At 39.7% G+C, this 12,878-nt stretch overlaps 1 protein-coding gene across 2 annotated transcripts in view; it reads right to left on the bottom strand.

Annotated features, from left to right (window-relative positions):
* Positions 1-12,878, bottom strand: part of UGGT1 (UDP-glucose glycoprotein glucosyltransferase 1) — a 95,019-nt gene that overhangs the window by 37,634 nt on the left and 44,507 nt on the right. For both annotated transcript variants that reach the window (XM_024216825.2, XM_029911087.1), the window contains exons 21-26: positions 10,848-10,871; positions 10,204-10,298; positions 8,147-8,353; positions 7,037-7,168; positions 4,798-4,928; positions 1,970-2,065 (exon numbers count right to left, since the gene is read on the bottom strand). In XM_024216825.2, coding sequence (XP_024072593.1) covers positions 1,970-2,065; positions 4,798-4,928; positions 7,037-7,168; positions 8,147-8,353; positions 10,204-10,298; positions 10,848-10,871 — 685 coding nt within the window. The remainder of the gene's footprint in view (positions 1-1,969; positions 2,066-4,797; positions 4,929-7,036; positions 7,169-8,146; positions 8,354-10,203; positions 10,299-10,847; positions 10,872-12,878) is intronic.

Raw genomic sequence — 12,878 nt, 5'->3', positions numbered from 1 at the left:
AAGAGGACAAAATCAAGAATAAAAAAAGCCATTTTAAATGAACAGATTTAGCCGTGTTAGTCTGTATCAACAAAACCAACGGGGAGTCCTTGTGGCACCTTAGAGACTAACAAATTTATAGTTATGCACGTACTTAAGTACATTCCTGAACTGGGGCCAAAGAGCCTAAGAACCTGTAGGTTGGGTGGTAATGTATTAATTTTGATGGAATAAATTGGCCCAAAGAATCAAAGGTGTTAACATGACTGTCATGGTCCAACATTAAACAATTTTAAATAAGGTTTGGTATAGAGACCTGACCCTGCTTAGTCCCATGGCAAATACACCATTAAAAGTTTTTTAACCTTTTCTTAAAGATACAGAAGAGAAGGAAAAAACAGTTAATAGTCTACATTTCAAATGCTTTTAAGTGAGCCTTTTGTCTTAACAATATCCCTTCTTCCCTTTCCCTCTAGTTATAGAGTCTTCAGAAGGAAAAGCCTTTGTCTGACCATTTCTTATTTGATACTAAAGATGGTAGTAAGTGTCCCTTTTGGGGGAAAAGAGAAAAAGTTAGCTAAAATAGGGTGGAGCTGTTGTTTTTGCTGTTGCTATTGAAGTCCTGGAACAATCTACCAAGGGTTGTGGTGGATTCTCCATACTGACAATTTGCAAATAAAGACTGGATGTTTTTCTAAAAAGATCTGCTCTAAGAATAATTTTGGGGAAGCTCTCTGGCCTGTGTTACACAGAAGGTCAGATTAGATTATCACAATGGTCCTTTCTGGCCTTAGAATCTATGAAGAAGTCTGATCCCTTTTCCTAGATGACAAAACAAACACACAGGAGATGGAAAGACAGAAAATGCAGACTCTATCGCTGGTGTTGACTTTCACTTGCAACTGTACTGCTGGAAAAGCACATGCTCTTATTAGCCACTCTGAGACTGGGCAAACTCGTACCTGCATTGGGCTGTTTAGGGCATTGCTTTAAACTGCCTCTTTGGCCACACAGGTTTACGGCAGTGTTATAAAATATACTACCTTGTGAGGAAGAAAAGGACACCGGGGTGGGTTTGGGTTTTTTTTGAGGGGTGGGGGTGAAGGGGAGAAAGCAGGAACCAACGTCTCAGAGCTGGTGGAGGTGACAATGTCATCTGGGTATCTTTCTTTGGCCTGGTCTGGTCAGGTCAGGACATCTCTCCGGATCAGGATGACAAAGGCCCAATGGTGTTATGGTAGATCCCAGGACACAATAGGGGTGGCAGCCATGATGGTAATGCTTGCTCCTCCCAGTCCACCCATCTCCCAGCCAGCAGTTGTCAGAGAAGCTTCTGCTCTTTTTTTTTTTTTTTTAATCTTTTCTTTTAAGGGCCCCAAAAGGGAGTGATGAGCAGAATGGCCCAAAGACTCATTATTTTTCTACCAATTAGGTCTAGTTTCTGGCATAACAATTTACGTCTATTGATTTCTGGCTCCACTCTTTTCTTGTTTACGAAGCATGATCTTAACACAGTCCTTGAGTTATATCCATAAGCCTTTTTGTTTGTACTAATTCAGTCTGTCTCCCTCCTGCACCTTTTCTCTTCAACATTTATTGCTACAGATTGTGACATTTTATGAACTTTTATTCACTTTGTATAACTGAGCTTACAAATTTGTAAGCCCAATTATTACAATAGTGACTCAGCAGATAAGCGCACTAGCCATTTGCTCTTGCACTCAAACAATTCCATTAAATGTTTTATTTTATTATGTTTTGTGAAACACAAAACTTCTCTGAAACATTACTGTGCCCTGAGACTATTCTATTGCTACACCCATGTAGCAACAGAAAAATAAATCTGCAAGGAGGCTACGTGGGATTTGCCATGATGATGATAATGACGATTCAAAGTTTAACGAGATATAGAGCTAATATACATCAAAGACAAGGAAGAAGAAATACATAGGTCAACAAATGTACTCTGAATTTAACATTAGCCCGATACCTGTATCGGTCTTCAAAAAATTGATATTCAATCCTTGCCTCTCCTTTTGGCTGAGCAGACAGAAGAGCATCCACCTTCATTACCAAGTCACTTGCACTGGAAGAGAGAAGGTTTTCAAGTACTCTGAAATATTTATGTACTTCCCCCAGTATTACTGAAGATTATATACAAAATAAGAGGCCCAGGTTCTAATCTCAGATGCATGAACTATATGTTTTACTCCTCTCAAAAACAACCCCTTCATTGTTAACGTATATGTGCAGTAGTGCAATTTTTGAGACAACAGTGTGAAAATAGATGGTGCAAACTTCTGAAATTAAAATCTAACCCAGAGTATAGGAGCTATTATCCTCCCTTCTCCTGTCACCCAAAGATCCCACGATTTCTCTGAGGTAACTCTGAAGATTTATCTGAAGATCTAAGCACTCATAAGGCATGATCACCAGTGGACTCTCTCTGGAAAAAAATCACTCCATTATATACAAGAGGGGTTAATTGTTGAGCAATGCAAATCAGATTGCATTTGTAGTGACTGAATATGCTGCCTCCAGAACTCTTCCTGCCTCTGCCAGACCAGTAAGAGATTAATTGAACCCAGCTCTCTTAACTTTGCAGAGCACTCTTCCTGGGCAACTCCAGAAGTTTTTTTAAAAAACTACAATTCTCTTTAGAGCACTGGAAAGCAATTCCATGCATTGAGCAAATTTGAATGCAACATGGTGCCAAAGAAATTCACTGTTGACAATTACTTCCCTTTTATTATTCCCTGAATATTTAATCTAGTATTTTAAGTATCATTTACATTTTCCAGATTAAAGAAAAACACCTTTTGTAAGCTCCAATTCTGTGACAACATAATAAATCTGAAGAATGAAACACTAAACAATAAAAATTGGGTTGCATGGTATAGCAGTGCTAGCTAGTGATGCCGTAGTTAAGGATCTGTCAGCTTTCCCCATAATTAACTCCTAGTGTCATGGGTTTATAGCGACAATTGTGCAAGCCTTTCATAACAAAACTATATACCTGATGAAATCTGCTAAATTCTGGCATGTTTTCTAATCCAGAGCTCAGTCCAAAGCTGGGCCTGCATCTGCTAGAACCTTGGCTCAGCTGTGCCCAAAATTCAGCACAAGTTCAAACCATATCCTCCTTCCCGTCCCTTCCCTTCCCTCCAGCCCCTTTCCTGGAGCAGGCCTTAAGCATTCTCCCTTTCCTTCTACTGGCTATGGGTATAAAGGGATCTATGGCACTGTTAATACTCACTCTGATAGAATTGTGGTGTGCAAGGTCTCAGCACAATAGTGAATGTCTTTACACTTAAAAATCTGTTTGACTATGTTAAAAAATGCACACTGCTGGCTTTTAAAAGGTAGCAGGAGGTCACAGGAAAGCGAGGGTGAGTTTTGCAGGCTGTATAAGCTAAATGAACGGGATACTCAAGAGATTTTACAAACAAACTGTAAATAGATGGCAGTGTACAGGAATCAGTGTCTTTTGGAAACTTGTATATGTTCCTTAGAACTTGAACATGACTAGATTTTTAAAATACATTTTGTGGAACCCATAATAACGATCTGTGTGTCTCTCCACCCCTTTTTTGCCTCCTCCATTCATTTTTTCCTCCTGTGTCCCACCATGAAATGCTGATAAATTAAGAATGAAGTTTTAAAAGAAGCTTATGTGCTTATATAGTCACTGTTATTGATACAGAAATGTATTTTGGATCTATAATACTCAAATAAATATTAAAGGCTAATCAGCAAACATAAGCTAAACCCCAATATGTCCACAAAACGTATTCTTTGCGGCATCCTGACAGCATGTTCTCTTTCTCATTTTCTTCCTCCTTCTCTGTTTGTAAGTAAATATTGTAGTGATCCAACATCTGCATATCCTGTAAAACCCAAGCATCCAGGAGCAGGTGGGTTAAAACACTTTCAAATCTAATCTTATATGTCCACACAAAAAGGGTTGCCAAGCCCTTAGCATTATGTTGATTTGTGTGTAGAAATGTAAGAGATTTCATTCTAAACATAGGCCACAGTAGGGAATAGCAACCATATTTTTTCCCCCATTTAAAATGTTATTTTTCTCTGAGTACATGGAGGTGTTCTGTAGTCAGGGTGAGCTAAAGCAGGGTTTTAACTGTACCTGGCTTGAAAGAAGAGTGAGTGCAGAGAGCACCTCTGTCTTTTCTTTTTTGGGGTGCCACCCTTATTCCTCTTCATATTTCTTCCCATTCTGTATGACTGTTGCTATACTAGCCCCTTTCCCCTAGCCAAGAGACCACAACCTGAACCCCATGACTAACAGAACAATGTTCTGCATCCATGCCATTAAGCTTGCTGTACAGAGGATTATTTTAATGATACAGACCAGTGGTTTTCAACCTTTTTCATATGCAGACCCTTAAAAAAATTTAAATGAAGGTGCGTCCCTCTTTGAAAATCTTAGACATAGTCTGCAGACTCCCAGGGTTCCCCGGACCACAAGTTGAAAACCACTGATACAGACAGCATGTTTCTTGGTTTTCCAGTCACTTCAATAATTTATTTCTGAAGGAGAGTGTGTGGGCTGCAGAAGGCCATCAAAGCTGATTCAACTCAATACAGCAACTTAAAATGTCTTTTTCCCCTTATCCCCTCTAAATATTTTATTATTGGCAAGATGAATACATGACTGTTTGTTTATAGTATAGTGTGCACTTTATACAAACTGAGACAACAGTCTGCTTCCTCTCCCCTCTTCCCATTGCAGAAGGCCATGTTACTGACTTGAGCCCTGCTTTCAACCAGTCCACTTAGTTCCTGTTCATATTTACTTACAGATCTTCCTCTACTCCCAACTGCTGAATATGGGATTTGATTTTCTGTCCTGATGTCTTTAGTATAATATTCTCGAGGAGGTGGAAATCATCCTGATTGAACAGCTCATTGTCTTCTAATGGGCCAATAATCTACAAAGAAAATGGAGTCAGACTTATTAGGTAAGTGCTGTACTGAAACAAATGTCAAAGACATTTTAAAGATACATAATTTGGGCCCAATCCTGCAGGAGCCAAGTGCCCTTGAGTCATATTAATATCAATGGGAGCTGAAGGTATTAATCACCTCTCAAAGGGTGCTCAGCAATGTGGAGGATCAGACCTGTCGCTATGTAAAATATATACTTTCTCAGCATCCACTGAGTACTTGGAGACTGAGATGCATCGTATTATGTAGATCAAACTCTTGAGGGTGCAATGGAATTCCAGACCAGAATCCCGCTGCTCAGCAAATACTATCAAATCATATTTCTCAACGTCAGATATATTAGAGTTACCAGTGAATTCTCAATGACAGGAATAAAACACTTACAATGTATAACTACATGACAGGGAATGTACAGTAAGTCCTCACTTAACGTTGTAGTTATGTTCCTGAAAAATGCGACTTTATGCGAAACGATGTTAAGCGAATCCAATTTCCCCATAAGAATTAATGTAAATAGGGGGGTTAGGTTCCATGGAAATTTTTTTCACCAGACAAAAGACATTATATACATATACAGTATAAGTTTTAAACAATTTTAAACAAACAGTTTAATATTGTACACCGCAATGAATGATTGTGAAGCTTGGTTGAGGTGGTAGAGTAAGAGGGTGGGATATTTCCCAGGGAATGCCATGCTGCTAAATGATGAACTAGCACTCGGCTGAGCCCTCAAGGGTTAATACGCTGTTGTTAATGTAGCCTCACACTCTACAAGGCAGCATGGACTGAGGCAGGAGGGAGGAAACACAATAGATGCAGGTCAGTAGCTGCAAACACTTCCCTGCAAAAACTGAACATGATGATGAGCCCACGCTATCCAGCTGGAGCGCACCACTCCCGCCTCCTGACAGCACATGCATTGCTGCACAGGTGCTGACTTTCCAAAGTGTTGGGGGGGGGGGGTGCGTGCATAAGTGATAGAGAGAGACTTGCATTGCCCCTTTAAGTACGGGGACTGCGCTTCAAGTACGTTGCCCTTTTAAGCAGATCAGACAGGAAGCACCAGCTTCCAGCAAGCTCCCGCCATTCTGTCCCTGAGCCCTGTCCCCCTCCTCCACTTTGTGGAGGGGGGAGGGTACAGAGTGGGGACAGGAGCAGGGGGACATCCTGATATCAGCAACCCTCTCCTTCCCTCCCCCAGCAAGCAGGAAGCTCCCGGGAGCAGCTCCAAGGCAGAGGGCAGATCAGGAGCAGCACAGCAGTGGGGGGAGGGCCATCTGAACTGCTGCTGGGCAGCTGCCGAGCCACATCCCTTACAGGGAATTCAGGGGAGCTGATGGGGGGGCTGCTGGCCCCTCCTTGTTCTAATCCCCTCGAAGAGGGGTTGCTTTTCCAGATAATCCTGCAAACAGTGGACAAAGCAGGCAGCTGCCAAATGACATTAGAAGGGAGCATTGTGCAACTTTAAACGAGCCTGTTCCCTAATAGATCAGCAACGTAACAACGAGACAACATTAAGTGAGGAGTTACTGTAGTTAGCACTGAAAAAAAACCAATGCTCAGTGGCACCTGTTTTGGTTTGTTGTTATAGTTGTTTGAAGTCAGGAGAAAAAATAAAGTTAATTGCTGTGGACAAAAGGGTTTCATTGTTTGGAGTGGAATTTTACAGTGAAATGATTTATTTAAAAAGTTGAATAGTGGAAGGTGCTGGATGTGGAGCTCTGGGCACTGACAGTAGCAACACAACTTTGTCTCACTGCCCAATGAATCTGCCTCAGCCTTGAATTGGAATTAGCCTCTCTGGGGTAAGAGGCCCTTGTGCTTCAAGTTGTGCTAATCACAACTCACATTTTTGTTACTTAGACATTTGTCCAGTTGAAACTGTATTGAGAGTAGCCACTAATTTCACACACAACAAAGAGCCATCAGATGGTAACAACCTTTGGCCACAGTCAACCTGGGCTGGATTTGAACCGGTGACCTAAAGAAGAAAGGTTCTGCATCTCATTCTTAGATCCCCATTGTCACTCAGGTCTTCCTTATTTGCTACATATTGAATATGTCTGTCTCCCCCTTTGGGAAGTGACCTCACCCTTCCATTGCTGATCACTGCCCTCTGTCCTTTCTGCAACTTAAGAACATCCCTGCAGTACATGGCATGAGACAGTATAAAATCCACTTTGGGAGATTCAAAGGCCTCTTTAAAAGTATTGACATCCATACCCTGAAAGAAAAAAAGAAAACATATTCTCACTCAAATGAGAACCATAATAGAGACTCTGCATAAATGCCCTGTGATAGATGGACACTACCTCTACAAACCTCTTCATAGTTTGCTACACCTAGCCCACAAACCCTTTTTCTCTTTATTCCTTTTCTCCTGTTCGCTGTTTGATCCCTGGCCTCTTTCTGTCCTTTTCAAACAATCAATCTCACAACTTTTGATGTGAAAACCTTGTTGTCTGCCATTCCTGCTACTTGGAATAGTCATAATGAATTTCTTTATTCTTAATGACTTGGTATCACTTTTTCAAGTTTAATTTGAAAACATTTTCTCCTTTTCCTGTACTTATTAAAGTGACACCATCAAACTGAAACAAAGCTAATTTCGAAAAGTGACTCAGCAATAGTTTCAGGTACTACCCTGCCTGGAAGCCCCATTGCTAATTTTTCCAGTTCTAAGAATCTTATTCTTCTAATATATTCTCTATCCATTTGTTGTTTGAAGAATTCATATGCACAGAAAATGGAAGCTGAATATGCACAATTAACAAATGCACAAAGTAATTAAATTCAAAAACAGTGGGCCTGTCATTCCTCAGTCCTTTTTGACCTTATAATAGGAGGGTTTAATTTTAACTATTGTTTTCTGTCTTGTATGTAATGATCGAAAGCATTTTTGGAACACAATTTTTAAAAAAGAAAATCTAAACAATGTTTTACTAGACTTGCACGGAAAAAGGTATTTTTTAAAAATCAAGACCCCACTGGGTTTCAAAGCCATAAAAATAAAGTAAACAATCCTCTCTCTCAATTGTGAAACCATGCTGAGTTTGGTGAAATTAATCCATTAAGGACAAGAATTAGAATTTTTGTGTGAACATATTGCATCAAGAGTTACAACCTGCATTTACCCTAAGAAATTCATCAGAAGAGCTAGCAAAGCATCCCACCACCGGTAAAAGCCATCACAAGTACTTACACCAACCGCGAATTCTGTGATGTCAGCTCCTGCCTCCAGTGCCTTTGCTGTCTCTTCTTTAGCCATTTTAGTGATGAAGTTCTTGGCATTGTTTGACGTTTGTGTCTGTAAAGCTGCCCATATGGCCCTGGTGATGACTGTGTTCTCGTTAGTTGGATCTTCACTAGGGTTATTAATCATGCTAATTCGGACATGATTACTGGATTTCTGTGTTTTAATAAAGTGCTAGTTAGAACGCATTTAGAATTCTAGTCTGTTTTTAGATAAGTGGGATAAATCCATTATAATAAAAAGCAAAAGGAAACTGCTCTGTATAGCCTAATGGGAAATATTGATTCCAAATCAGGTAGTCAGCAGCTCAAGGCTAACAGGACTAATGATAATGAATGACTTTAAACTAACTTATTTATTATTTGCATAGCACCAGCATGCTTAGAATATTAGAGACAAGTATGAAGCCAAGGTTCCTGCCACAAAGAGCTTACAATCCAAATACTAAATAGATCCCAAAGCACTGTGCAAACCAATTGCCATATATATTGTGTGTCTGCTTTGTACTACTGCCTTGCTTTATACTGAAGTGTAGCCACTGCAGGAATAAAACCTGGCAATACTACATGACTATTTTGGACAAAAACATGAAAAATATATTTTCCACTCTTAAAGGATAATTTAGGTAGGTCGAATGTAATTACTAAAGCTGAAATTTACCCAGGATAAACAGGAGTTAACACTCTACTTTTACAACAAGCACTACAGGATATTAATGAGCCCAAGGGGTCAAGACCTTAAAGCTGGCATATCAGGTAGCACTGCCCCTGCACACCTGACACCCTTGTGTGGCACTGGTTCAAATACTGAGAGGGAACAGCACCCCCTATTCAACAACATCATTTCCCACAGTATCTGTTTTCTTTTAGAGAGTAATGATCCGGCTTGAGCATGACAAGATCTGACAAAATCCCAGCTTTAGGTGGCATGGCTGCAGAAATTCAAGGTACTTGCCAGACACTTGCAGCTTATTTAGAAGCCAGAAAAATTAAAATTGCTAAAGAAAGAAAATTGGCCATGCTGTTTTATTAAGTGACTCACAACTATGTAATATTAAATACAAAATCTAAGTTAATACAGAAACGGTATTGAGAGAGTAAGTGAACAGTAGTCAAGAAATTCAAAAGCACGATTCCCACCACAACTATAACAAACCTCCCCTCCCTGATTCCTGGTTTGTATTGAATTACTATGTAGTCGTAACTAGAACCCTTACTGAGAACTGGCAATGTGTCTGAGTTAGTTAAAATTGTAAGTTTCTTAATATTTATGTTAAAGTGCTCAATTGTCACAATGCAGGAACTTATTTTTTTTCTCACTCTCGAAAAAGAAAATTCAGTGACGTGCAGGGCAAGGTGTAAGGCTCAGCTGTTTACTCAGACTTTTGCCTGAGGAGGGAATTGGAGAGAGACATTAAAGTAGCACTCTGAGCAGAGTTCGTATTTCTCAAGTGTGTTTTTTGTGGAGGGTACAAGTTAACGTCCCAGAGATTGAAAGGGACAAAGAAAAGAGAAAAAAAGAAAGTAATTACACAATACTGATGTTTATTTGAATGTGTAGTTAATTTTGTGAGCAGGTACTGCATTGAAATACATCAGAATTATTTTGTCCAAAACACTGGATGAGAAAAATTCCTATGCTACAATCAGTGCAGATGAGAGAGACAAAGCAGAGGTTATGGTACAATGCTCACATGTATGCCCAAGTCAAAACACAGCAGTGTCATTCTAATATTAGGTCTGTCAGCCTGAACTGTGTCCATTATTATTTGTATTAGAGTAAGTGCCTACAGGCCTCAACTGAGATTGGGTGCCCCATTGTTCTAGGCCCCATACAAAACATATGGTAAGAGAGTGTCTCTACCACCAAAAAGCTCACAATATAGATAGAAAAGACGGAAGGTGGAAGGGAAATGCTGTAACAGAGAGGGGAAGTGAGTCCCAGTCCAGTGCTCTAGCCACTGAAGCACACTGCCTCTCCTTTTAAATTGAAATGCTACCACCTACCTGATGTTTGATAGCATCATATAACAATTGTCTTCCAGAAGGTTTATCAAAGTCTCCAACAATCCAAAAAGTAACTGGTCTAACAAAAGAATCATCTGTAGAAGAATAAAAATGCAACACTTGGGGAAAAAAGGCAGCTTCTGAATATTATCACATTGGCATTATACTGGGAAACACACACGTGCAGGGGTTTGACAAAAGCAAAGGGCCGCAAGGAAAGATGCAGATGAAGTTAAACAGTGATACATGATATATGTATCATGAAAAGTGATGTTACTATTAGATTAGGATTGATTTTCTTACTTAACAGATTGGAGGGACATGCATCATTATGCTTCTAAACTGAATTATTATTTGACTACTTGGTAAATTTAAAAATTATAAAGGAACCCACGAACCTGCAAGTAACCTATAATTTCTCACTAGGGTACAAACATGCTTTTTCACCCTTCTTTAAGTGGTAGCTTACAGAATCAGTTTTGTACAAAGAGATATTATAAAGAAATAAAACACATGCATCAGACAGTTTTTCGATTACCTGCAGGTTCTAGGCCAGCATTATACAGATATCAGAAAGTTCCCAAAGAACCTAAACATATTAAAGTAATAACCCAAGAAAGAGAAAGTGCTAAAGTTTGAGTTACCATAGATCTCCTTGGAGGACATTCCTGGACACAAGTAAAAAGGAAAGAGTGGAAGAAAAGGTAAATGTCATTATTAATTTCTATAACAAACTCCACAAGTAAAAAGGAGCTAGCTGTACAGCATAGTATACGCAGGGATCATGTTACTAAACCGCTAAAATTAAGAGTAAATGAGCAAGCATTGTTTGCCAGCAACACACATAAAGACTTGGGTTTTCTTTTGTTTAAATGAGTGCAAAATATTATATACAACAGTGACCCTACAACAGAATTTGAGGAAGGCACTGGAGCCAAAACTCCTATTTTTGCAAGAAGTGGCATATTATGATCTAGATGTGGCCAGCTATTGCTTTTATGTCTCACTTAGGGTATGTCTACACAGCAGATTTGAGGGTAATTCCCAGCTCAGTTTGACATAAACGTGCTAGCTCTGCTCAAGTTAGAGTGCTAAAAATAGCAGTGTGAAAATGGAAGGCAGTTCAGTCTCACCCCGCCTGAGTATGCATCCAGGAGGTCAGGTGGGATTGTACTCAAGTGGCTAGCCTGAGCCACCACCCATGCCCCCCCACTGCTATGCTGATGTTTGTAACATGCTAACTCAAGCACAGCTAGCACTTTCATGTCTACCTGAGCTGGGAATCACCCTTGTAGCTGCTGTGTAGACACCCTTAGCACGAGTTCAGTACCATTGCAGAGGGAAAAATACCAACTAGTGAGTCAGCAAAACCTAAGCTTTTCCACTATTTAGAAAAACGAAACATGCCACATTATTTGGTGTAATCAGATACTAGCTATCCAGTACCCTGAATAACTTTAGAGGCAGCAAGCCAAAAGCTGAAATTAAGCAGGGGCAGCTCAAAAACAACATGCCTCCATAAGCAGAAGGAGTCCAGTTAGGTGCTGAGATCAGCAGACAACAGGAAAGTGGATACTAGGTGAAACTAAACAGATCTAAAGAAATTCTGTCTGTGAAGGGGCAACTGATTCTCCAGCTGGTTAGTAAATATTCATGCTGCCATCCACTTTCCACAGAAATGTCTGCTTCTGTGCTGACCTAGACTGTACACTACAATAGAAAAGGTACTTTCAAATGAGAGTTTGGAGATGTATTGTCTATTTTAAGTGCTACAAAGAAAAATAAGGAACAGCTCTAATTGGCTGCACATGAACAAAGGGCTAAGCAGAGGACAGGGAGCAATGGAAACATTTACAACAGTACAGAAAGGAGGCAATGCCTGGGGACAACGTCAGGAGAAACTCGAAAGAGTCACTTAAAGAACAACATGAGTAGTCCCAAAGATAGGAAGGAAAAAGAAAAAGAAAAAAAATCAAGTACTGGTGAGTCAGGAAGTTTAAATAGCCAAGATGGGAACATATTCATGGCTGATTGAGTATGAACTTTTCATGTCAGGGACCATATCTGGTTGTGTGTGTTTGTACATCATGTAGCACAATGAGGTCCTAATCTTTATAAGGGCTTTTGAGTACAACTGTAATATAAGTAATACAATATTTGACCATGCAGTTCATGCACAAAGTGCAAGAATTGCAAGATCAGACCAGATTAATGGTCAGTCTGATTATTGGACAATTATGCAAACTTCTGAAGCTCAGGCAACTATTGTTTAGCTTAGGTCACAAAGCAGAGGGTTCTGATCCCTTGTACATTTTTATCTTAGCCAATGTAACTGTGGATTATGTTTTTTCATAAGGACATCTAATCCTTTTCTATATTCATCTAGGCTCTTTGATTCAATAATATCACATGGCAGTGAGATCCATTGGTTAATTGCCCTTCTAATGAGTGGCACGTTTTCACTTGGAATACCATGTTCAGTTCTGGTCAGCACATCTTCAAAATCTGACTTTAGTAGAGATGAGCGTGCTCAGCACTTTGCAGGATTGGGCCTATGTTAGCATAAGTACACCAGAAATACAGTGCTGCTGTAAGAATAGTTTGGTGGTAGGAGACAATCAATCATAGATAAGGCTAAATTTTAGTCAGTCACAGTATTTTTAGTAAAACTCATG

This window comes from Terrapene carolina, unplaced genomic scaffold, assembly GCF_002925995.2.
Source record: "Terrapene carolina triunguis isolate 2854851 unplaced genomic scaffold, T_m_triunguis-2.0 Scaffold88, whole genome shotgun sequence".
NCBI classification, from domain to species: Eukaryota; Metazoa; Chordata; order Testudines; family Emydidae; genus Terrapene; species Terrapene triunguis.
This window is presented reverse-complemented; position numbering and strand designations above follow the sequence as displayed.